The sequence below is a fragment of the Empidonax traillii genome, unplaced genomic scaffold, assembly GCF_003031625.1.
Source record: "Empidonax traillii isolate 1590-97213 ecotype Southwest subspecies unplaced genomic scaffold, ASM303162v1 scaffold254:size1037790, whole genome shotgun sequence".
Classification (NCBI taxonomy): Eukaryota; Metazoa; Chordata; class Aves; order Passeriformes; family Tyrannidae; genus Empidonax; species Empidonax traillii.
Window position 1 is genome coordinate 277,164 of NW_020955447.1, and position 25,355 is coordinate 302,518.

At 40.6% G+C, this 25,355-nt stretch overlaps 1 protein-coding gene across 1 annotated transcript; it reads left to right on the top strand.

The window, feature by feature from the left end:
* Positions 1–16,717: 16,717 nt before the first annotated feature.
* Positions 16,718–20,373, top strand: CCR6 (C-C motif chemokine receptor 6). The gene is made up of 2 exons (XM_027889143.1): positions 16,718–16,747; positions 19,279–20,373. Exons 1-2 carry the CDS (start codon positions 16,718–16,720, stop codon positions 20,371–20,373), a joined length of 1,125 nt encoding a protein of 374 aa, XP_027744944.1.
* Positions 20,374–25,355: the final 4,982 nt, after the last annotated feature.

Consider the following 25,355-nt stretch of genomic DNA (forward strand, 5'->3'; position numbering starts at 1 on the left):
ATCTCTGGGAAAATGTGGACTTAAAAAGTAATCGAATAGTGCACCATATGAGTAACTGCAGCTGATCCTTACACTTGGGTCTATCTAAGTTTAAAAACAAGCCGTAAGTTGTTTTTCAATTTCTTAACAGCTTTAGGTGTTTCGTTTCAATTGCTCAGTGCTGTGGGGAAACCACAACAGATACAAGGTAGTAAAATCAGGTCATTCGCACAGTTCCCCTGTAAAAGTATCACATGCACCTTCATAGCAAGAAAATGCTTCAGCAGTGCCAAGTACCACTTTGAAGGAACCCAAGCTAATCCAGTTTATACAAAGAAAATTAAATCAAGCACATATGCATGAACTGAGAACAGTGAAGCTGAGAAGGCAATGGGTGGTAGCAGAGAGCAAGTTATCTAAAATTGACTGAAACAGTAAGTGCTGGCAGCCAGCACCAGAGTGGTGTCTTGGTGCAGGAAACTCCCTTTGCATTGACAAAAGAATGACTGAAGCTGTTCTTCCTTCCCTGGGGCATGTGGCAATGTTCTTGGTAGTGAAGCAGATACCAGTTTGGGCAGTTTAGAGCAGGGAGAAGCAGCTGCAAGGATTTATTTGAGTTAAAAAAATTTAAAAATCTGAAGAAATAACAGTACCATGTTAGAGATTAACTTTGAGGAGCACTTTGGTTTTGAAGAAGGAAGTCATAATCCCATTTGTAAAGAAGAGTTTGGAAGGTGGACTTTAAGTTTGGCTGGGGTCTGGTGTTGAAGGGAATGTGCTAGAAAATCTGATTTTTGGGGAAAGGTTAAGAGATGGGTGTGTGTAGTAGCTCTTATAGACTATATGATCTCACAGCTCTGGTCTACTGTTTTTTGTGTAACAGAAGTACCTTGTAACAGCTCTAGCAGTGCACAAAGCAGGTGCAGCTTATTTCAGTACAAACCATGTAAAAAGCCTGTGAAACACATGGTTTTTAGAGGGAGCTTCATAACTGTCAGTCACTCCCCTCTCCCTTTTTAATGGGTGGGAGTAGAACCGCAGAGGTCCTCTTGCTGTGCCACAGCTTGTTCACCACCACAGCCAGTAACAGCCTGTCCCACCCTGCCCTGGGCTCTGGCTGTGCCAGGCAGCTCAGGTTTGAGTGCAGTGCACAAAGAGGTGCCTGAGGGAGCAAGGCTGTCTGTCTCTTTCTGTGTCTTCTTTGGTGAAGAGCAGCATTTAAGGTTTGGTTCAAGCTTAAGGCTTGAAGGTAGAAAGCGTGCACATTAGGGAGTCATTCACCTCATTCAAGGCTCAGTCTGTACCCAGCATTGGCCATTCCCGCTCCTTCAGACTTTCAGTCAAAGGATAGAGTCTCTGCAGTACAGCTACAAACCTGAAAGAAAAATGGGGTCACAAATATAGGTCAATTACCCATGCATCACGGAACAGGAAATCTTGCAGAACAGCCTTTTTTGTTTGCTCATCTCCCAATGTAGATTGTTCTTATGGACTTTGAATTAAAAGAAAAAAAAAAAAAAAGAAGAATGCGTCTTAACTCATGCTGTTGTATACCAATACTCCTACTGGTCACCAAGGATCTGTTGGTCATGGGAAGCAAACTAAGCACTGTCCAGTTGCATGGTCTTTTACAATAAATAGCATGTATACGTTTACTTGACACTACTGCACTTTTGCTCAGGTTGACTACTTTTTTTTTTTTTTTTTCTGTACAGTAGAACCAAATTCTGCTAATGAATCATTTTATTGTTACTTCCTCCTCTCTGTACTGCCTTGAGGGGTCGGAGAAGGGAATTGAAACAAACTTTCAACAGGCACAAACGTATAAAAGACTTCATAAGATCAAGGAAGAATAATCGTTTGGATCTTATTTTCTCCCTTCATGGTCCCAATAGTATAGGAGTTCAGACAGTGAGCTGTGAGAAGCTGACACATAGCTAAAGACAAACTCCTTTCTTGAGTACAGCTACCCCTTCCCTTCCCTGGCTTTTGTTCTTAAAATGAGGGTTTAATCTAAAACCACAGTAGTTTGTTTTTTGCTAACAACCAGGGGCACACAGATCTTCGGAATGGTTTTCAGTGAACTGTGATCTTTAATAAATATGATATTTCTTGGAATTTAAGGCTCCAATTCAAAAATGTGGCAATTCAGAAAAATCTTGTGGTGTAGAATTTGCCAGTGCTTGGGGGAAAGCAGAAATTTTGCCATTCAAGGTATTGCCCACCAGTGCAAGGTGCTAAGAGGATGCTCCCTACTGAGCTTTCTGTCTGGGAAAAGGCAGTGCCTTCTCTGTGTATAAGATTTCACCGGGGAGTGGCATTTCATGCTGTGATGTTAACCCTACTGAAGTGAGTAAGTACAGGGGCACTGATGCCTCTTAAGCCCTTGTCTTAACCTCTACCTGCAGAAAACTCCACGTGTAGATAAAACTACATGAGCATAGATTTGTATCTAGTCTCAGACATAGAAAGGAGGGGAATGAAGGACAGTGGAGGATCCTCTGCTGTATATTTGGAGTCTGAGCTGTCAGTGGTGGGGCAGTGTGGGACCAGTACTGAAGTCTTGGTGGAGTAGGGTGAGGCACGCTCAGACTATGTGGTGCAGAGCCATCCTCACTCCCAGATTTGTACAGTGATGTTTGCAAGAGGTTGGCTATTCTTCCTCCCCATAAGTTTGATGGTTTGTGAGAAGGTAAAAAACCTCTGGTCTTGGAGAAACCCACTTTGTTCTTTAGTCCTGAGGCCTGTCAGACTGGAAGCTCAGCCACTCTAAGCACAGCATAGGTAGCCACGAGATGGTTGCTTAAAAAAACCCTTGACTGATTGTTTCAAGCTCCTTCACTTTCTATATGGTTTGTTTCCTCTTTGGTTTCCTTTCTGGCTTTCCTCCGTCATTGCCTTTATTCCCGTGTCCCCTACTTAATTTTTCTCCCTCTGTTGTCCCTGAATTGCCCCTGCTTGTCACATCTCTGTCTCAGCTCCCAGAGGCACTTGTTTCCTGCAGAGTGACACCATGAACCTGACTGACATAATTTTGCTCCCACCAGCCACCCTGCTCACAGCACCACAGGAAATTACTTTTGTCTGATCATGTTCCAAGAAGGGGCCATCTAGCCCTTGTGGCACCAACCTCTCCCAAAGTATGTTCACAGGTCTGCCACAGGCTTCACAGGTGACTTTGGCCAAGCTGCTTAGTGTTTCAGTGCGTCACATCCTCAGCTGTAAAATGTGAGTGAATGGACCTGCTGCAATTTGACAGTTTGTCAACCTGCAGCTCGTGAAATTCATTACACATCCCCAAGCACCACCAGTGTCTGTGTGGATTCCCTCCCATGCTGGTCCAGTCACTTTCTTCCTCCCTGACCTGAGACAATGACCTGCCATTGCAACTCAACTCTCTGCTGAAAGTGAGATGGTTTGCAAGTGACTGACTGTTTCAGTATGGGATGGGTCTGAGGTGATGGCAATGTCGTTGCTCAGAAGGAAACAAAACCCACACTGGTGTTGATCTGAGCTTTTAGAGCGAAATCGGAGGGGAGAAAGAGACAGCAGGCCTCACAAATATATCTACTTGTCTTTGCAGAGACCTGGAAGAAAACCCTTGAACTGTCTTCAAATGAGGCAGATGTGGTTTTCCCCTTACAAACACTCTAGTTCAGCGATGGAGACCTGCACTGTGGTGGTACATTAAAGCTACTGTGTAGTGGGAAGAGATGCTGGAACCAGGCAGACTGAGAGGTTATTCAGGAGGGGCTGTGTGGCAGAACTGGGCACCCAGAGGCCTGCTTAAATGTCCTAGTGCAGGGACAGTGCTTCAAACTCCAGTCTGAAGTTCAAAGCCTTTAAGTGGTATGGGGACAAAGAGTTCCTTTTTGAGAGAGCAGGTTGTCAACTGTCCCAAGTAGAAACTGCTGTCAAAAATGAGCTTCAAAGCTGCAATGTGAGTTGGGTGCTAAGATACTCCAATACAGACTGAAAACCACCCTGGGCCCTGCAGGAGTGCAGAAAGAGAAGATGAAAAACATTTAAAGTAGGATGTTGCCACCACAGATATAACAAGATAAAACTGTAGGCAGTGAGAAATCTCTGCATTTATGACTATTAAGAGAAACAAGTCTGACTCTTGTATTTTCCAATGAGTAGAATAATAAGATTTCAACTTCTTCAAAAATTATCTTAAGCCCTGTCTAAAACAAAGCACCCTTAGTACACAGCTTACAGCAAACTGAACTCTAGCAAAGGTACTTTCTTATTCAAACAGCAGCTTTTTAATTAACTTATAATCAGAGGGGAGCTTTTAAGGTTAAAACCTTGTGCTGCCTTCAGTGAGGGGGCATCTTCCTCAGTAGTAGCTCAAAATAACTTTTAACCACAAATCTCCTGTTGCTTCTAAAAATCTTTCAGTCTAATGTTCTGTCTTGCCTTTTACAGTCTTTGTTTTTCTTAGCTGTGATGGAAAAGGAAAATTAGTGTTAAGAAAAGTTACTTCAAAGTCATAAAAAGACCTTCAGGGAGAACTGCAAAAATACTGGCTCTTTTCATCTCAGGCTGGACCAGCCTCACATTCACCTTACACTTTGCTTAACCAGGCAGGATCTATGTAGTGTGCTTGAGGGTTTCTCTCTGGCTACTGGCATAGCATCACTCTCAGCCTCATAGGGTGGCACATCTGAGCAGAAGGGGAGGTTTTCAAGTTCAGCCTTTCCCTTACTTACCAGCTCCTTGCACTGAGAAGTGTCTACCTGAGTACTGAAACTTCATGAGAAATCCACAAGGAAATAAATTACTATTGCAATGCCGTACCATAACAAGTATTTGGTTTTTGAGTCATTAATTCTGCCATTGGTTCCACTTCTGTAGAGCCGGGAGAACTTCAGAATTCTGAGGTGTAGTTCATGGTTATCAGGCAATAGCATCTGAGCAACATGAATCTAATAATTGTAGTGTAGGTGTTTTCATAGTTACTCTTCAGTAATACTATTAAGTGAGGCATCACAGTGCAAGCTCTTTTGTTGTATTTGTTTGGATTAAATTTTTAAGAGACCACACATTATCACTTCAGGATGTCCAGGAGCCTTCTGGCAGAGCTCAGCTGGTAGGAGTCCCTCCCTTTCTCCAGCACAGCTAAGGCATGGTGTTAATCACATAAAATTTATGGAAAAGGTGCAGTAAAAAATCTATATTAGTGGAAGCTACTTGCCTGTTTTAGCCCCACTGAAGTATGAACAGCAAGGATTCTCTGACAAGGGTACAATCCAACTTAAAGCCAGAGCTTGTTGGACAGGTCTGGCAGTATCTAAAGGAGAACACCTCTGGCCCTGCTGTCTGCATTTGCTGTGTGAAGTGGCATGATAACTTTCTCTTTTGCAGCCATGAAAGCTGAAACTCTGGTGACAGGGAAGCAGATTTTCCCTCCATCCTCACAAAAGACAGTAAGTAAAGTTGGTGTCATGTAACACCTATATATATGAAAACGGAAAAAGTAAAACAACTCCCTGGACACACCCTGGCTGACAGTAGGTTGCTGTGTGATCTTGAACATGAGGAACATACCCTGTTGTAGAGCTGGGTGATGAAGATATCCTCAGAGACCTGGCTTGGCAGTGAATGCCAGTCTTGATGTCAATGTAATAGAATTTTCTTTCTGTTGGACAGGCTGAAGGGCATTCCTGAAAGACCGGCTGCTCCATGTGCCAGTGACAGCAGGGTGACCCAGGCATAACTGCCACACACGACACATCATGTCCTGACAGGAAGGCATTGTCTTACCTCTAAAACCAGGTCAATATGAGGCTTAAGGAATCCTTTCAAGAGTTCACATGTCACTGTGGGTTAGTGTGGACAAACCTCAACTGTGTGGGTGAGACCTTTCCTCTTGGTTACAGATGGGAGTTACAATTCTCACCAAGAAGAACCCTTGTCCCACAAGCAGAGGAAGGGGAATTAAACTAGACCTAACTGTATTTAGGAGCAAGGTCTGTGCTCTTCTTGATGGCTTTTTCCTGAACCCTAAAAGAGTTGGTTCTCTGTGCTAAACACAGGAGAAATTCCTCACTTGAAAAATAAAAAAAAAAAACAAAAACAAAACCAAAAAACCAGCAGAAAACAACAAAGAAAGAGGATGAACACTTTTCAGTTGTTTTGGCAAACTAAGACAGTCACCAGGAGAGAAAGGCAGGTGCCAGAGCCCAGGAGAAGGTAGGGGACAGGAGGTCAGTTGCCTATGGCAGCTGACATGTTGGCCCAATTGTCTCTTAAAACCAGACTGAAAAACACCTTTGAGACTATCCAGATGATTAGAAGTAATCAGGTCTAAACACCTCACTAGACTCAGGCCTTCCCTAATTCAGAAGGGGCTGAAGAGTCAGTGCTGCAGTGTTAAATGAAATGCAGTGTTTAGCTGTAGGCACGCTGAGCCCATGACTTTGCTTTACACTGACATTGAGAAGTCAAGGAACAGATTATACGAACCCAATGTAATCAGCATTGCTTTGAGAATCCAGTTATCATTTTGGATTCTGGTTTTTTTTACATTTGATATTAAGGTAGTCTGATCAGTGGTTCTTGTGATGTGTGCCTTAAGTCAGGACACTTAGTCCTGCCACTGGATTGAACAGGGAGCAGATATGTTTGAGATGAATGGACAAAAGGTGCAGAGGAGCAGCATCCCTGCTGTTATGACTTACAGCAGGTAAAGGGAAAGGACTAGCTGGGCCAGATCTCATCTCAGCATTTCAGGTAGCAATGGTCAGAGGTATTTTGGGAGAAACTGAGCTTGGAAATAGGAAAAGGAATATTGTGTTTGTGAAGTTATGAAAGAACAAGACTGCTGGCCCAAATATTACCATCCGAGTTCTGATCCTGTCTCCAAACACAGACTAGTGAGGCTAGTTGGATGTGAACAGAAAGAACACTTTGAGGGTGAGAGAAGGAAGCACATCTGTAAGATGGTCCCCTCTGAAGGGAAGGACTATGCTGGGGCATGTAAAGGTCAGTTCCTCCTTGTCCCTCTTTGTAGGAGGAAGCAGATAGAGCTAAGACTGCTTTATGTGGGGCCACAGAGAACAGCCACAGGGAGCAGCTGGAGATCTTGATGAGGGCGTCCCTGCTAGCATCTAGCTGATGATTCCTGGACTGGGCACTAAAGCTTCAGAGCAGGAAGAGCCCACTAGGGATGTGTGATGACCCAGTGCAAATTTAGATGTCTGCCAAGCCTGGTCAGTGAAGTGGGAGGAAGATGCAATGAAGCATGAAGTGGTTAATACTAGCTCACTTTCCCAAATCTTGGCAGTGGAGGAAACCAAAACATCCTGGGGAGAAAGGACCATGGGTAGCTATCAATTGCCAGCTTTCTCCAGTGAGTCCTCACAGACACACATGCTTTCCCCATCAGTAAAGAACACGTTTGTGCTGCACAACACAATCATATAATCATGGAACAGTTTGGGTTGAAAGGGGCCTTTAAAGGTCATCTAGTCCAATCCCCCTGCAATGAGCAGGGACAATACCATTAAGATTTGAGTTAGATGCCACAGACATCAAAATCAAAATAACTTACAGCAAGATAAATGGATATTTGGGGGCTGTACTGAGTCTGCCACCTGAACTATCTGGCATAGCTTTGCACTAGGTAAGGATGAAACACTGAGAGATCTGTTAAAAAGTCTTGGCTTGCTGCAGATGGAGAAGTTTCCTTTACTAGGCTAAGAGAAGTAACCAAATTTCTGCTTTTCCAGGTTGTATTGGGTTTGTGTGGCAAGGTTTTGACAGTGGGGGTGCTACAGCTTCCCCTGTATCTAATAGAACCAATGACAGTTGGGTCCAAGACAGGCATGCTGCTGGTCAAGGCCAAGCCTATCAGCGATGGTGGTAGAGCCTCTGGGATAACACAGCTAAGAAGTGGGGAAAAAAAACCTTCACAAGAACCACTGCAGACAAAGATGAGAGAAACAGCTCTGCAGATACCCAGGTCATGGAAGAAGGAGGGGGAGAAGGTGCTCCAGGTGCTAGAGCAGAGAATCCACTGCAGCCTGTGGTGCAGACCATGGTGAGGCAGGATATGCCTCTGCAGACCATGGAGGCCCCTAGGGGAGCAGAGATCCATCTGCAGCCCCTCAAGGACCCCATACAAGAGCAGTGGGATACCTGAGGGAGACTGTGATGCTATGGGAAGCCTGCACTTGAGCACAATCCTGGCAGGACCTGTGGCCTTGTGGAGAGAGGAGCTCACTCTGTAGCATGTTTGCTGGCAGGACTTGTGACCCCGAGTGGGACCCATACTGGAGCAACCTGTTCCTGAGGGACTGCACTGTGTGGAAGGAACCCACTTTGAAGCATTTCATGAAGAATTGCAGCCCCTTGGGAAGGATTTATGCTGGAGAATTTCATAGATAGACCACATGCCGGAGGAGTGGTAGGAGTCCTCTCCTTGAGAAGGAAGCAGCAGCAGAAACAACCTGTGATGAACTGACCATAATCCCTTTTCCCTGCAACGCCGAGGGGGAAGAGGTAGAGAATTGGGACTAAAGTTAAACTCTGGAAGGAGAGAGGGGTGGGGGGAAGGTGTTTGTAAGATTTGTTTTCCTTTAATTACCCTACTCTGATTTTGATTGGTAATAAATAAGTTAACTTCTCCAAGTCAAGTCTGTTTTGCCCGCAATAGTAATTGGTGAATGTCTCGCTGTCCGTATCTGAACTCATGAGCCTTTCCTTGTATTTCCTCTCTGCTGTCCAGTTAAGGAGGGGAATGATAAATTGGCTTTATCATGTGACCCTGTTAACTGGCCAAGGTCAACACACCGCGCAGCTGTAAAGTTCAAATCAATGCCAGAATTGATCTGTGGAACTGGTTGAACTGACCTGTCCCTTTGTGCTATTGGTGCTGCCTGGCAGGAGAGTTATACCTGGTTGGGCTAACCATCTACTGTTCTTCACTATTAAGGCTCTTTCCCTATAGTATCATTTCAGTAGGTTTAGCTGTGCTGCTTGGTTCTCGGACATATATGCCCCACAGCATTTGCAAGTTCCTGTCTTAGTGTGGGCTAGATTATATTTGTGGAAACAAAACCATCATCTCTCAGAAGTGAGATATAAGAACATGCTTGCATTCTCTGTGCAGCACAGAATTAATCAACAGCAATTGCCAACTTGCGGCTCCTGTGAGGAAATGATCAGTAATGTGATTTGTGCTACTTTTTTTTTTTTTTCTTTTTTACCGCCTCTAAAATCACAGTGGAAAAATCAATTTTATCAAAGCACTAACTACCAGCAAGTGACTGCATGCATAAAGACCTAGAGATCAAATGATAACAGTGGCTGCCCACTTTTAGAAGGGAAGTGAAAGAGTAACTATCTGCTGCACCACAAATTCAGAGAGATGTGTTAGCTGTGCACAGCAGAGGATCCTGTGTCAGCAACCACTCTGCCTGTCATCTGCTTGGCACAACACCCCAGTGTGCACTTCCCCTCCCTCCTAATCCACATAGAAATGCATGGGTATTTTCAACTCTCTAAAGGAACCAAGGTACAACTGTTCTGCAGTAAGAGTTAAGTGCTCAAAACATTTAAAGCTTATTAAAAACAAAATGATTTAAACATGTCCTTGATTATGTCACTGACCAACACTCGACCAGAGAGAGGATCTGGGATTAGGACACAACTTCCTTCCTTCACCAGCCTGCACAAGTGCTATCTCTGTGGTGACTGTTTAGGAACAGTAATTTCTGCTGTGCAGAAGACCTGGAAGGAGATTTTCCTCCTTGCAAGGCAATCTCCTGTGACAGTTTTTCTTTGGGTAGCCTCAGATCATTGGTGTGGTTAGTGGTTACAGCCTACACTATAGTATAGAAGTAAAATGAGGGAGTCATTGTCTTGTTGAAGTGGCCAAACAACACCTTCAGTTCATCTTTACAATTGGTAAAGTCACAGTCCATGTGCTAAAAAGCACATGCTGGCCATGTCTGATCTGTATCCAGCCAAGGTAGCAACTGCATACTATGCAGACAAAAGTTCAAATTTCATTCTTCCATTTCATCATTTGTGGTTTTAGGTGGGAGCCAGGATCCCATATGACCTAACATTTCCATGCTAAGCAACCAATTGCATCATTAGCTATACAAGTACTTTTAAAACTGTCTTTTAACTCTTAGGCCATGAAGCTTACTGCTGGAGAGATGGGATTGGGGCATTCCATGGTTTGGACCTCTTGTAAAAATAGTCATATAAAGAAAGTACAGTTTTGAAAAGAAATCAGGTCAATGAATTCAGCATTCTCAGGTTAAAATGTAAATGCTTGGGAGTAGAGATTGATGACAGGCTTTGAGAAACTACTTTGGTAATTATTTCAATGAGATATGAAACAGTGAGTGACTGAGTAAGCAAGACAAAAATATTACCACAGTGGGTATGGTCTGACTACAGGATCAAAACCATAGAAATTGTTTCAGCAATTGCATACTTAATTCTGCTTGTATCTTTGCCTTGTGATTGCAGCATTTCTGAGATGGAAATTCACTTGTCCTCTACAACCTAGTGTAAATGAGTCATACATTGGCAGACAGTTCAGCAGAACTTCCTTGCAGTAGACCATTGACTTCAGAAAGCAGTAGTTATTTGGAAATATTTTGCAATATTTTGCCTTCTTTGTTCTGATATACTTAATTAGAAAAACAATTTAGATCCACTTTAACAAGAATCTGATTTTAAGCTTTTTAGTGTAGCTACTATGTTAAGCTTGGTCTCATTTTGCCAAATTGTGTAAATATTGCAGTAACATGGACGTGGTTCCATGGATTCATTGCCCTAAATGAGATCAAGGAATACTGTACTAGGTACTTCTGAAATACAGATCTGCACTGGGCTGGAATGCTCAGGAATGAAACCATTTTCCCCCTCAGAAAGGACATTTACAATGAGAGCAATCTTCTGAGAAAAGAAAATGTCTGGGTGATGCACAGTTGTATGCAAAGAATTTCTCAGGTAGTACAAAATAAGGGACTGAGACTTGTGTTATGCATTCTTTTTTGGGATTTCAGAAACAAACATGCATTTTCTGCTCTATAAAACAATTTCTTGTGGGCAGAGAAAGTAGATAAGTGACATTACAGCCTGGCATCTCGTAGTGGGTTTGAGTCTAGGCCTTCTTTGGTGACCAGGTTGCAACCAAGGAACCAAGGCCATGTTCCCAGTATTCCATATGATTTTTACGTAAGCAAGAGTATAAATAAGAAGAGAGAGGAAGCTCTCATTCCTCTTTCTTCTGGTAGACTGAAGGTGAAGGTTCTTTGCTGTCTCTCTGTCCGGGTGAAGAAGTAAGGCCTGGTGTGCCTACTTGGCCTTGAGGGGCAGAGAGTGCCAGTGGTTGTTTGGTGCGGTTTGCTGCTCTCTTGAGGGAAGTACTTGCTTTTTATCCCTTTTCCCTTTTCCCTTTCCCTTCCTTTTCCCTTTTGGGGGGGTTCCCTGTGGGTGTTATATTGTATATAATTCTATTTATATATAAAAATGTGTTTCACTTGAAATTCAGTTTGGTTTGGGTTCTTTTGATTTTTTCGTGATCTTTTCGGTCTGCTGTGAGAGAGGGAGACGGAGGGGGAAGGTTTTGTCCCTGTGGTCCAAGCGTTTGGCTGGGAGCCAAGTCCAACCTGAGACACATCTTCATTCAGTTGGCCCTTGGCAGTACAGGCTTTGTATCATTTTGTTAATCACTGCAGAGGTTCATTGCTTCTGGCATAACCTTGGGATATACTTTCATTGGAAATGGTTCTTAAATCTCTTTAACTTAAGCAGCTGAAGGGTTATCTGTAGGAAACAAACCAGGTGCAGTGTAATCAGACAAAAGCTGTTTCTTAAAATAAAAACCCAGTAAAACAGATTTTTCCTTCAGAATGCCTTTAGGTATCCCAGAAACATTTTAATGAAAAGTTTAAATGTGTTGATTGGAAAAGCTGGTCTTATGTCTCATGGAAGTTGTTGTTTCTTACGAATTCCAATCCTTTTCCTGTCTAAGCTCCTGTGAGACCTTAGACCATGGAATGACTTTACTCACTGTCTACTTTTTCTGTCCAAAGCTGGGAAACCTAGTCTGATTGATAAGCTCAGACTGCAAAAGAGAATAAAAGCATAAACAACCACATAATAACTCAGGTGTGCATTTTGGTGTGTTTTATAAACTGTCATTCTTGCTATAACAATTTCCATCAAAAATATGACAGTTTTTTGTTTAAAACTTTGGTTTATCAACATTTTCTCCAAGACAATAAAATATTTTTAATCAGTTATTCTGAAGTCAATGATTATCAGTGGAAGGATACATTTACTGCTCTTTATGCTTCTTTCTGGAAGTCAGACCAGCTACAAGAAGTGATTCTGCAGTGAAGCAGAGGAGTGCTCTGAGTATTACTGTGCTCCTTCTTCAAAAATTCTTTGTTTAGTCTGACAAGAAATCACCTCTGAATCTTTACCATGACCAGCAAACTGTTTACCATAAATTTGTTTTGGTTTCCTTTTATTTTCAAATTAAATAGCAAGTGCATTGGTGGAAGAAAACTGATGGACAGTGATATCTTACAAATGCAATCATATCTTGGGCTAGAGGGGAGACCTAAGCACTGATTATGCAGGTCCCCTCCTTCCCAAGTGCTCTCTTTACAACCACTTCCCATTTAATATCCTGAGCACTATTTGCGCCTGTGGAAAAAAAAAAAAAACAAACAAACCTGTAGAAGGCCTTTAGGAGGCCTAAAATGTTTGACAGAGTTGATTGAGTAATTACAACTTTTATGGGTGCTAGTAAATGTGGGATGGATATCAATCATTGACACCTCAAAATGTGCATTATGAGGAGGGCTGCACACAAGAGGATAATGGAATCAGGTGGAAGGGGGGTTGAAAATGGCAACAAATAAAGATCAAAGGGGAAGCAAGAGAGCGGTGCTACAAAATGTATTGTTGGAAAGAAATTATGAAGACAACAGGAGATGGTAATAAGACAAATCTAGAAAAGCTGAACAAAGAAAGAGGAAGAAATAGGGAGAACAAAAAACTAGATACGGAACTACCAAAACCAAACAGGATTTTGACATGTTTGAAAGGGAGTGAAAAGCCAGATACAAACAGAAAGAAGGAAAATTTGATAGAATTAAAGCAAGAAATAAATATTGACAATGTAAGATGGTCATGTTAAAAAAATTAAACAGGTAACATTAACAACTTGAATGTAAATACACAGTTTACATATTATAGTCCAAAGTAATGATGAAGAGATCAGAACCTCAGCTGAGGCCAGATTTTTGAGTCAGATTAGACTAATCTAAATTTAACCAAAAGAACATGAAAGCAGGATGGAACAGCATGGGGGGTGCATGCTGCCTTTCTTTTAGACTCAAAAAAGGCAACATACTGAGTCATTCCAGAAGAAACATGTGGATTCTGGAATAACTCAGACAATGGTTTTGTTTTATTTATCTTTAAATATTTTCTTTCCTTAATTAGTGGTGGCAGAAAACTAACATGTGGTGAGATTTGAGAAACCGCAATAACCATATTAACTAAATGAGAGTAGATTTCCTTTCTGAGCTTTAACATATGAACAAAACCTAGCTACATGTGAGGACTTCATTTGCATAACATGCAGATTATCAAATAGTTGTGTTAAAGAGAAAAAACTTTCCACTTGCCACAGTGTGAAGGTGAAGCACAAAGCATCTGTAAAGAAGGCTGGCTGGACTTTGTAACTGGATTAAAGGAAAATGTGTTGAGAAGGTAAGTTTGACTAGTTACCTTGTATTAATTTTGACATTCACCAAGTGGTGAATTCTTCATCTTCTGAAAGACTGTTATTCATGATGGATATTGAATATACTGCAGGGTAAAAGCACAAGATACATTTAAATTAGAAAGCACCTAAATATGGAATAAGATGAGCAATAGTTTTTGTAATGGATAAGCTAAAACTCTGATTTAGCTTTTAATTAGCTAATAAAGTTCTGATTTATATTTTGATGGCTCCCATTCCATGAAATATTGTTGATAATATTCTACTGCTTTGCAGACTAATCTGTTGGTATTCCAAAAGTAGGTTGTTGTCTGAGAGAGATGTTGCAAGCTGTTACTAGCAGTAGAAGTACTTGTTTGAATATGGATTAAAGTCATCATGGACTTGATGATTTGAAGTGACATATGCTTTTGTAATAGAAAGAGATTTTCTACTTCTATTACTCCTTACATGACTGCCGTGGGTTAGGTTTGTCTTTGTGTAATGAAGTTTGCTTTGCAAGACATAGATCCATCTCAGATCCATCTCTTCACTCTCAAAGTTATAAGAAAGAAGCACTTAAGGTTCATTCACTGGGTATGGTCAGTGGAAAACAGCACCATACTTAAGCTTCTAGGGAGCCACTGCTATTGTGATATGCTCAGTTTTGAAAAGAAGATGAGTGAGCAAAACATTTATCAACCTGCATTTCTTTAGATCCAGTATTCTATCAATGTAATCAGATCTAACAATATTACAAGGTTGTCTGTATTTATGACAACTGGTGTCTCTAATGGGATCACAAACAAAATTTCTAAAATAAATAAGGAGTTTGAAGGGGTTTTTTTGATAGTTTCTTTTTTCTTTTTTCTTCCCCCCTACCCCTCCCTACTGCTAATGCAAACATGTAAGTTGCCATCAGAAGTCAAGTTCTGGAAAAGAACTATTTATAGGTTTTAAAATTCAGGAAACATAAAATGAAATATTTTCATGTCTAGTTACAATTAACTTTGACAGTAGACCTGAGCAGCATGCACATGAATAGCAAATGCGTGTGCTAAACAGGCAAATACAATCGCATTTTACTTTACCTGGGCATTTACATTTAGTGTTAGCAGTTCAGGTCAAAAATTTGGATTATGTGCACCTTGATATATAACAAATTACTATTTTTTCTTCTAGAACAGCTATGAATCAATTCAGTAATTATTACTTTACTCAATTTCACAGTTTTACTCTAAGTGATCTTGTTGATTTAAATGATTCATGTTGAAACTACTCATCTGCATAACATTAAGTCCACCCTTTGCAAAAACAGGTCGTCATTCAGGATATGTTCTGAGCACAGTGGCAATTAACACCCTACCTTTTATGATTCTAATTCCAGCTTGATCATTTTAAAAATAATATCATTATAGAGGTAGCCTAATTAGTAAATTAATAAAATATTTGCCTCCAGCTTGCATGTTTTCAGCACAGAAACATTTTCCTTTACATAAAAAAGCAGGTTATTTTTACTGCTTGTCAGAAGGAAGTGGTGATTATTTCAGCTTGACTCTATACCTTTAACTAATGTTGTTATTTCTTGTTTTTCAAATTAGAGTGTTGAGGCTGATGGTAAATGTGCTTGAGGCAGCCACAATAGAATGTAACAGAATCATACATCCTCTTTTGCCTGGCATACAGAAAATTATTTTTCTGGTAAGTACTAAAATAAAATAGGTAATATATAATGCATGTATGTGTGATGAGTGTAGCAAAATGAATATGTAAGTAGGATTGTACTTACAAAGGTGGACTATTCTTGAAAGTACTTATTGACTGAATTTTTTTCCTCACAGAAAAATTTCTTTTTTCTTGTGTCTGTCTTTATTCATTGTATTTTGCTTGTATACCTCAAATAATATTTTAAATAATTCTTAAGATTGTGGTTTGGTCTTACCTTGAGTACTCTCATGCTGCTTTCATAATAAAAAGAAATGTGATAATGTGGATGAAGGGGAAAAAAATAAGCTAAAAAATGCAAGGTTTTTATATTTAATATTCAGAACGTAAGTGTTTTTGAGGGCACATGCATAGACATTGTCCATATGTAGTGCATAAGTGAGGCTAAAACACACACAACACCTTACATACATGGAAATCTATTTTTTAATATTTACCTAAGACGTTAATGCTAACCAAAGACATAAATGTGAAGATTACAAATTATAAAGATGCCTATTGAAAGAATGTTAGAAAGATTTAAGTCAAAAAGAAATTATGTTTATAAGAATTCTGATTCAGCTTCCTCAGCAACCAGTGCATCTTCTTAATAACTTCAGCGAATGCCACCTCAAATTCAAAAAAGGAAGTCAGCTCAATAGATTTAAATCACGTTTGAATCTGATTTCTGCAGTTCTGATTTCAGTTTGAGTCCTTTGCTACTACTCTCATACCAACCATCCTCAGGAATCTTTTGCTGGACAGTGGATGTAATTTTCTGAAAAAATGTGTGGCTGGAGGTGCCTTTGTGAATTCCTGTAGAGTCAGGGAGACTATGCAGCTCTCCTGTAATGAATAGTTGCTGTTCCCTATAGGCTCTCTGCTGAGCTCTTCTGAGAACTAAACAGCCTTTTCTCTATTCTAATTTGAAAAGCCTTCTTAGCCCTCCTTGTAGGCTGCAGGAAATACCTGTGCTGACTTTATTCTCAATGCCTTCAACCAGTAATCTTCCTTCTATACATTATCCTAATGTTTGGGAGTGACTTTGTCTAAGTGGAATGAAGAGTGACTTTTACAGAGAAGACATGTTGTCAGGCTCTCTTGGTATATTTTAACCATGTAGGTCTTAAAAAGATACGAATGGCAGATACCTAGAATAGTGTTTTGCTTGCAACAATAAAATACCAGTTTCTAAAATAATAACCTAGACAGGTACCCCTTTAATGCCGTCTAACTGAAGAGTTATTGCAGCTGCAGCTAAGTGCAATGTCAGTGTCCGGCCAGATGAGAGCAGAGACTGTAAAGCAGCAGATGGTAACTAGAGTTGTACAGAGATGGGCTAGAGGACCACAGCCCAAGGTGAACCGCACAACTTACCTGCTTGTCTTTTGCATCTCTGTAAGTCTGAGAGACACCTTAAGTTGCTGAAAATTTGTTTCAGAAGGTGTTCAAGTACTTTCAGGCTATCATATTCCTGCGGCTTTTAAAAATCAGTTTCAAAAAGCCAGCAGAGGAAGCTGGAGAGGTGGTTAAAGATTTGTCTAAAGGACAGGAAATTCAGAGAAGTTGTGATGCCTTAGCAACATTGGATAGTATAGGTCTTTACCCATCTGCAGCCCTCTGTTGTAAGCCAGCATCCCCACATGAGTCATTCTCATTATGGTTTTGGAGACTCTTCTGTCCTTTCCCTCCTGCAACTTCCCAGTTATATCTGGACTTCATCTGTCCCACTTTTACAGATTGTCTGTCTCCCTCTTTCAAAATTAGGTAATTCCCAAACAGGAAGGTTTTACTTGTCTAGACTTAAAGTTGACCTATGTGCTCCTCCTAATTAGTAGCACAATTGGCAAAAACCAGGTAAACTCTAGACAAAACTGCCATTTAAAGCCTTAGCATGGGACCTCATGTCATCCAGTCCTTGAAATTACTTAATTGCTGATAGGTGCAGTTCTCACAGAACAGCTGATGGGAAAAACAGAAGGACTGAACTCATGCAGGGGAATGCTGAGGAATTAAATCTCCTACCAACAGGTTCCTGCATGAGGTCAAACAAGTCATTTAAGCCCAGCTTCGCACATGTGGCCACCACTGGCATGTTCCCCATTTTATTTTTCTATGACTTTAGACTCTGATCTGATTTGCAGGAGTCTGAGCTTGCATGCAATCAGTCAATGGATTTAATTCTTAATGTAACTGAAGTCCTTTGTAATTCTAAGCACTCTTAAAAGTGAGGTTGAGAGGGGTAGGTGTCTCAAACTGAACATCTCAAGTAGATACTTATTCTATGACTCAGTGCTCAAGTTCTTTCCTTGTAAATAAAGGTAGTAATAGCTTCTCACCACAAGGTGTGCAATTCAATTAACATTTGTAAAACAGGTATCACAGCGATAATAGAGAAAACAAATTAATTTTGTGTAGTGCAGTCTATAACACTGCACACTGAACACTGCACTCTCAATCTGTGCACCAAAGACAAAACACTAGTGTTTAGTCTGTTCATCCGTTGTGTACTATCTTAAACACTATCAGAAGATATTATTTTGGCACTCTTCATTTACCTCACTAGTGTAATAAAAAAAGAGCAAGTAACGTGATATTAAAAGTGTGGAGTTGCACTGATAAAATGCCAGAGTGGAAAAAAAAAAGTCAAAGTCTCATATTACTGTTATGAAGTATACTAAGGTATACTGAAGTATACTGTTTATTTGTTCCATATTTCCCTCAATACACTGATTGCCATTGTCACAGAATTTCTGAAAGTAAAATTTTATTTACTCTAATTTTTTTGGTGCAAATTCAATGGGAAGTAAGAGTCACATATTCTCATATATCATTTATTAGCCTATGAATAAACATAATGATACTGAGACAAACCATCCTTTTTCTACAACTGTACATTCTGCTGCAGAGATGTGTGATTTACGGAGATGCTCCCGTGAATTGTTGATATAGTTGACATGATGAGATTGTGTTTAGACTAAATGTTTTGTTTTCGATTGTGTTTTTCTGCTTGCTCACATTTCTTGTGCTGGTTTACCAATCCAATCTATTTCACTTTCCTTTCAGAAATCCTTGGGAAAGTATTTTGAAGTTCTTCTCAGCATATTTTTCTGTGAAGTGTACTGCCAAAATGAATTCTGTAAGCACTTAATTGATAAACTGTATTAGTACATCAATAAAGCAATTAATTTGGAAGTCCCAGTTCTTTGAGACTGCAGATCCAAACACCCTAATTTCAGGTGTTAATATATATGTTAATATGTTAAATATATGTTAATAACTTCTAAGCTGAAGCAGTTTCTGACAGCAGAGTTCACTGTCAAAGACCACTTTTTTTGGGGGTTGCACACTTTTAATGTAACTACAGGTTTGGTGTTTGTGGTGCAGGTAACTCTGTCTCAGGCTAGTTATCCTGGCTTGCCTTTCAAGCTGAGTAGAGAAGTACTCATTTTTGGGCTTGATTTAGTCAAGCTTCATTATTATGGTGAGAATAATATACTAGAAAGATCTGTTCCCCTTCCCTGATGGTAAAGGAAGACTAGACCCCTACTTCAACTTCAGACTTTTACATTGTAGAGTCTTCTGTGACTTTTGTGACAGCTGACTAATCCTTTATGCATAATATATTTAAATATGGAGACCTTTGGGACATTCAAAAAGATTACTTCCATGTTCATATTTTAAGTATGAGTTTATGAAATGTCCTAGACAGTTCTTACAAGTCTAGTCTACAGCATTAAATGCATTTGTAATTTTGGTGTGTGGTTGGTCATCTATCGTGTTTCTACTACATAAGAATTAAAGGTTAATATCTGCATGTTAACTATTGATCTCCTTTTTTACAGACAGGCCTTGGTACCACAGAATATCCTGATTACCCAGACTATTCAGGCTATGGTTTGCTAATCATGTCACCTTGCTCTAAGTCGGAAGTCAGGAAGTTCACAAAAGTATTTCTCCCAGTTGCATATTCATTGATTTGTGTTGTTGGCCTCGTTGGTAACATCTTCGTAGTGATGACCTTTGCTTTATATAAAAGAACCAAGTCCATGACAGATGTGTACCTCTTCAACATGGCCATAGCAGACATACTGTTTGTTCTCACTCTTCCACTGTGGGCAGTGAATTACGCTGCTAATGAATGGATTTTCGGTGATTTCATTTGCAAAATTACTAGAGGTATCTATGCAATCAACTTCAGCTGTGGCATGCTGCTTTTGGCCTTTATCAGTGTGGACCGGTACATTGCTATCGTACAGGCTACGAAGTCATTTAAACTCAGGGCAAGGACGCTCGCGTATAGTAATCTCATCTGTTTGGCTGTGTGGGTATTGTCAATTTTAGTCTCTAGTTCCTCTTTTATTTACAGTGAAAGTTACAGCTTCTCCATCAATGAAACCAAAGAGGTTTGTGATAACAGATTTGACAAAAGGTCTGAAAGCAAGATGCTGAAATCAGTGCTGTTGTGGTTACAAGTTGGATTTGGATTTTTTATACCTTTCATATTCATGATTTTTTGCTATACCTCCATCATCAAATCCTTGCAGCAAGCTCAGAATTCCAAAAGAAACAAAGCAATCCATGTCATCATATTAATTGTAGCTGTTTTTCTAGTTTGCCAAGTACCTTATAATATTATTCTTCTTGTGACAGCTGTAAACATGGGCAAGATAGACAAATCTTGTGAAAATGACAATATATTGGCTTATGCAAAATACACCACTGAAGCCATAGCATTTTTACACTGTTGTGTGAACCCAGTGCTCTATGCATTTATTGGAGTGAAGTTCAGAAGTTATTTTGTGAAGCTAATGAAGGACCTATGGTGCATGAGATACAAGAAATACAATAAGCGTAGTTCGAAGACAAGCTCTGATACTTACCATTCAAGACAGACTAGTGAAATTCTGACTGACACTGGATCTTCTTTTACTATATAATAGACTTTGAACAATGTTATTACTGAAGGATTCTTCTCACTGAGCAAGCCAAACCAGTGTCACTGTGCATGTGACTGCAAGCTGTTTGAGCTTCTCTGTGCTTCTAAGAGAGCTCCCATGATCCACAACTCCTTTCAGGAAACCAATTAAGATAAAAGAATAACACTTTCCTGCTTAAAACTGAAATCTTACTCACTTCTCTTAATACTTTTCTGAAGTATATTCTCTTAAAATTTTAGGGAAAGTGAAGTTTACAGAGGAAGTCTCCTCATTTTGTAAGGGAAAAATTGCATCTCATCTGTCCTGCAACACTGAAATGTCCCCAAAGTAATAAGTAAGTGAATAAAGTTATGTCCAGGCTCATTCTTACATTTATGTTGTTTGTCTTAATAACTTCTACCTGTAAATCCTATTTAAGTGTAGATCTCCACTTAAATTGCTTATATTGCAAACAAGTCATGTTGTGACAATACTAACCCATTTTGAGCAAAGCTGGGCAGGAAACCAAGCAGAGAAATTAAAAAAGAGGTTTGAGGCTGCTGTCAGAGCTGGGCTTAAGTGCTTGGTCTTGTAAATCTTTAACCAGTTCTATACTCCACCTGCTCATAAGGACTTGCTTATATCAAGGCTGAGGCTGTTCAAAGCCAACAGTGACACATCTTCTAAAGAGAACATTAGAAAAAGAAGAAATTTATTATTTAAAGAGAATACTGAAATACCATCAGAAAGGTTTTCTGACATCTCCTGATATTCTCTCTGAACAGAGAATGGAGTTTTGCTTAAGAGTTTCTTTTTTTTGTTTGGCACAGGATTCAGGTGCTACAATCCAACAATGCTGATAATCTGGAGAATGCCTCTCTGTGAAAAGTTGTCTCTTTCTAGCTGAAATTCACATTCCACTTTTTAAAATGTGGCAAACTGTCTGGAAATGCAATTTTTCCAACACTTTTTGTTGCAACAATATATGATTAATTTCTTTGTATTTAGCTACTGTTAGCGAAGTTTCCTTGTGAATAGATTTACTAGCTCAAATATGCATACATATAGCTTCAGAAATTATTAAGGACCATATGTAAATAAAGGACCAGAATCTGACTTAATTCAGCCAGAATTTTTACTGAGTCAGCATCTGACTCACTATGAATATAGAAATATTTATGAATATAATGAATGCAATTAGTTTTACCCAGCCATGACTTTTCAGCAAATCCTTAGTGGATCTTGGTCAATCTTCTGCTCATTGAATGAGTGTCACCACACAGTAGCAGTCATGGTGGGATAGTGAAGTAGATAGGAGCAGGAGCTGAAGGACATGGGGGCAGGAAGGAGGACAGAAGATGATAAAGACACCTTGAGGAAACACATTGATGTGGCACACAAAGCTAATACTGCTTTGGCTGGTGGAAGCCATACTTCTTTCCACTGCAGTGTAAAGTTTTTTAATATCAGTGTCAAATATGGTAAAGATTGCATAAATTTATCATTACCAAATAGCAATTTAGGCAAGAATATAATAGAAAATAATGTAATTACATATGCATGTATTTTCTGTACATAGAAGTTATGATTTTCTGGAAGAGAATTCAGCAAATAAAATATGTTACTGAAAAGGGAAAAATCGCCTCAGCTTTAAGAGTTTTTTTCTACATGTAATACCACGAAACATTCTCTTATTCAGTGCAAAATCTCTCATATCTGAATGGTGCAGTGTCTGTCCATCTGAGGCTGCCTGAGGGATCGTGCCCTAGAGCAGGAAGTCCAGGGCTGAAGCAGCTAATGGCAGCTCTTGGGCAATGCCTTGCAAGGCTCAAAAGCATATTCGCCATTTGCAGTCCTGCTTCCATGCAGTGGCCTTCACCCACTGACCAACCCAATACTGTCCCAATGGGGTTTTGGGGCAAGGCAGCAGCCAACAGGCAGTCACTGACCCTGTCATTGCCCCTGTCCCACCAGACGAGGCTCGCTGATGGAACATTGGAGAGGGCAGGGCAGCTGTGCCATAACCTTTGTGAAATGTTTCCTGGCTGAAAGATCATCTTCCCTCGGGGGTGAGGGAGGCAGGGGAAGAGAGCAAAGCTGGGTCCCACAGACTGGAGCCTTCCCCAGAGAGAGGGGTCTCTCACCCCGCAACCTCTGGTAGCTGTGAGGGACCCAGGAGAATTGAAAGCGGTGGCAGAACATCTGCCTCAGGCGGGAGCAGGTGCAACCTCCCAGATGTTGAATTGTATGAGGGGGAAATGCTCACTGAAAATGATGCTGAAATGTAGAAAATGTACCTAGCCACTCTCTGATGTTTAGGGGAGAGAAGTGCTGCTGAGGGAAGAGAAATGTGGTACCCAGGTGCAACTAAAAGAGCTCTTGGGGAACAAATTGTTTTAGTGTCATGGCCTTGACAAAAGTCCTGCTTGAGGTGCAGATGAAATCTTGATTGCCATGACTGACCACTCTGTCTCTGGGAAAGATGGGGATAAAGGACAGTGTGGACTCCTGTGGTGGTTTGACGTGGATAACTGCCAAGTACCCATCACTTTATCATTCCCCTCCTCCACTGGACAGGGGAGAGAAAATATAATGAAAGGCTCAGGAGTTCAGATAAGTGCACGGAGACTTCTCTCACAGGTTGCTATCATGGAACTTTGGCAAATTAGTTGAATTTATTACCAGTCAATTTCAGGGCAGGATAATGAAAAGTAAAACAAATCTTAAAAACACCTTACTCCCAACCCTTCCTCCTTCCCAGGCTTCATGCTGTTCCCAATTCTTTACTTCCTCCCCTGTAGCAGTGCAGGGAGACAGGGAATGGGGATTACAATCAGTTCATCATATGTTTTTACTGCCACTGCTTTCTCCTCAGGGAGAGGAATTACTCCCCTGCTCCAGCATGGAGTCCCTCCCACAAGAGACAGTCCTCCATGAACTTCTTCAACATGAGTTCTTCCCACAGGCTGCAGTTCTTCATGACCTGCTCCAGCATGGGTCCCTTTCTGTGGGTTGCAGTCCTACAAGCAAAGGTTGCTCCAGTGTGGGTCCCCCACAAGGTCACAGTTCCAACCAGGAAACCTTCTCTAGCGTGGGCTCTGCTCTCCCTGCGTCCTGCCAGGACCCTGCTCCATCGCTGGCTTCCCATGGGGTCACAACTTTTTTTGGACATTCACCTGCTCTGGTCTGGGACTTATCCAGGGACTGCAGAGCAGAGTGGATCTCTGCTCCACTATGGACCTCTGTGGGCTGCAGGGCAACAACCTGCCTCACCATGGTCTTCATCATGAGCAGCAAGGAAATCTTAGCTCCAGTGCCTGGGGCATCTCCAACATTGCTGACCTTGGTCTCTGCAGCACTGATTCTCTTGTATATTCTCATTCCTGTTTTCTCTGTCTGCAATTACTTCTTCACAATAACTTTTTTTTCCTACTTAACTTTGTTATCCTTCTTAACTATGTTATCAGAGAGGCATTGCTGCCATCAACCCTGGCCAACAGTGGATCCAATCTTGGAGGAGCCAATTGGCACTGGCTGTGTCAAGACATGGGGGAAGTTTCTAGCAGTTTCTCAGAAAAGCCACCCTTACAGCTCCCCCAGCAACCAGAACCTTTCTCTGCAGTGGAGGAGAAGAGTCCTACTGCTTGATGTCCAGCAGCAGGTGGTTGTAGTGGCAGACTGGCCAGCAGATGTGGCTGATGGGCCCTCAGATATTGTCATTAATTTGGTGGCCACGTCAGCAGAACCAACATGTGAGCTAGGGCTGATGCTGGTAGTTCAGGGCATGAAAAGAGTACAGATTTAGAGAAGCCTGGGAGCTTGGGAAGCTTGTGTTACTTTTACTGCTTGTGGAGAAATGCTGCTATTGTAAAATTGCTATATATACTGCCTTTTATTATGATTTTCACATTGTGGCAACTGTGCATAACAAACACATGGTAAAATTTTCTTTTTTGTTGAAAGTATTCCATCTGGGATTTTTTGAAAGAAAAGACTTGGTTTCACAGAGTTTCTCACTTCTCATCATATTTAAAGTGAGAAGGATACATACAGTGTTGCATCATGTCTTACACACAGAAGATGTGGCTGATAAACTTCGAGAAGTCGATTTGTATCTTCCTCCAACTGGGAACTGGGGCTGAGTTGTGGTATTGCCTGCACATACAAGGTCTGCTTGTTAGTGGGTTCCATTCTGCTTTTGGTGGGTCCATGGCAGCCCTGCTTTACACTTTCCATTCTAGCAGTTCAGAAGGAGGTAGGTCATCAGTGTAAGCTGCTAAATAAAGGCACAACATCTCAGTGCAGACAGTCTAAAGCTAAATCTGTTTTCTGACATATATAGTCTTCACTTAAGAGTTGGACTTGATGATCTTATGAGTCCTTTCCAATTCAGAATATTCTGTGAAACTTGCCATATGAAAATCTTTAAAATGGACCTGAATTATTATTCATCTCCCCACAAAAAATGGCAACTTTCTTCCCATGGTATTTAAATTTCATGTTCTATCTTTTCTATTTGCATAATAATTTTCTTAGAAGTGTGATCACTACAAGCTGGTGAGCCTACAAGAGAGTCACAGTGGACAGACAAGATCAAAGTCATTTGGGCCTTGCAACTAGCAAGGAGAGGCAAAGGAAAGAAAACGAAAATTATATGCAAAAGTAGGTAGGTAATAGTTAGAGATTGTGAGTGGTGACTGGAAGAAACAGTCTAGAGAGGAATATTTTTGTTGTGGAAGGTTATTAATAATGATTAAGTACATAACAGATATAACTCTGCTTTGAATCTTTGTAGGGCAATCTTGTTATTTACAATTTTGGAAAGTTTGGGGAAATTTTCTTGTGACTGAAGCTTTAAAAATGGTACTTGAAGCTTTAAAAATTTGGACACAGTTGGGAAAATAGTTTTAGATTAAGTGAAAAAGATAATAGTTTCAAAATGTCAGAACAGTTTGTCTCATGAAGCATCAAAAATATTTTGAGATTTCTGATTATTTTTCAGA

Bases quoted from the DNA above. Each gene is read 5' to 3' on its own strand.
- CCR6 (XM_027889143.1), top strand. From the start codon at position 16,718: ATGAGAGCAGAGACTGTAAAGCAGCAGATG. The intron at 16,748-19,278 runs GTAACTAGAGTT...CCTTTTTTACAG, and splicing joins AGACTGTAAAGCAGCAGATG to ACAGGCCTTGGTACCACAGA.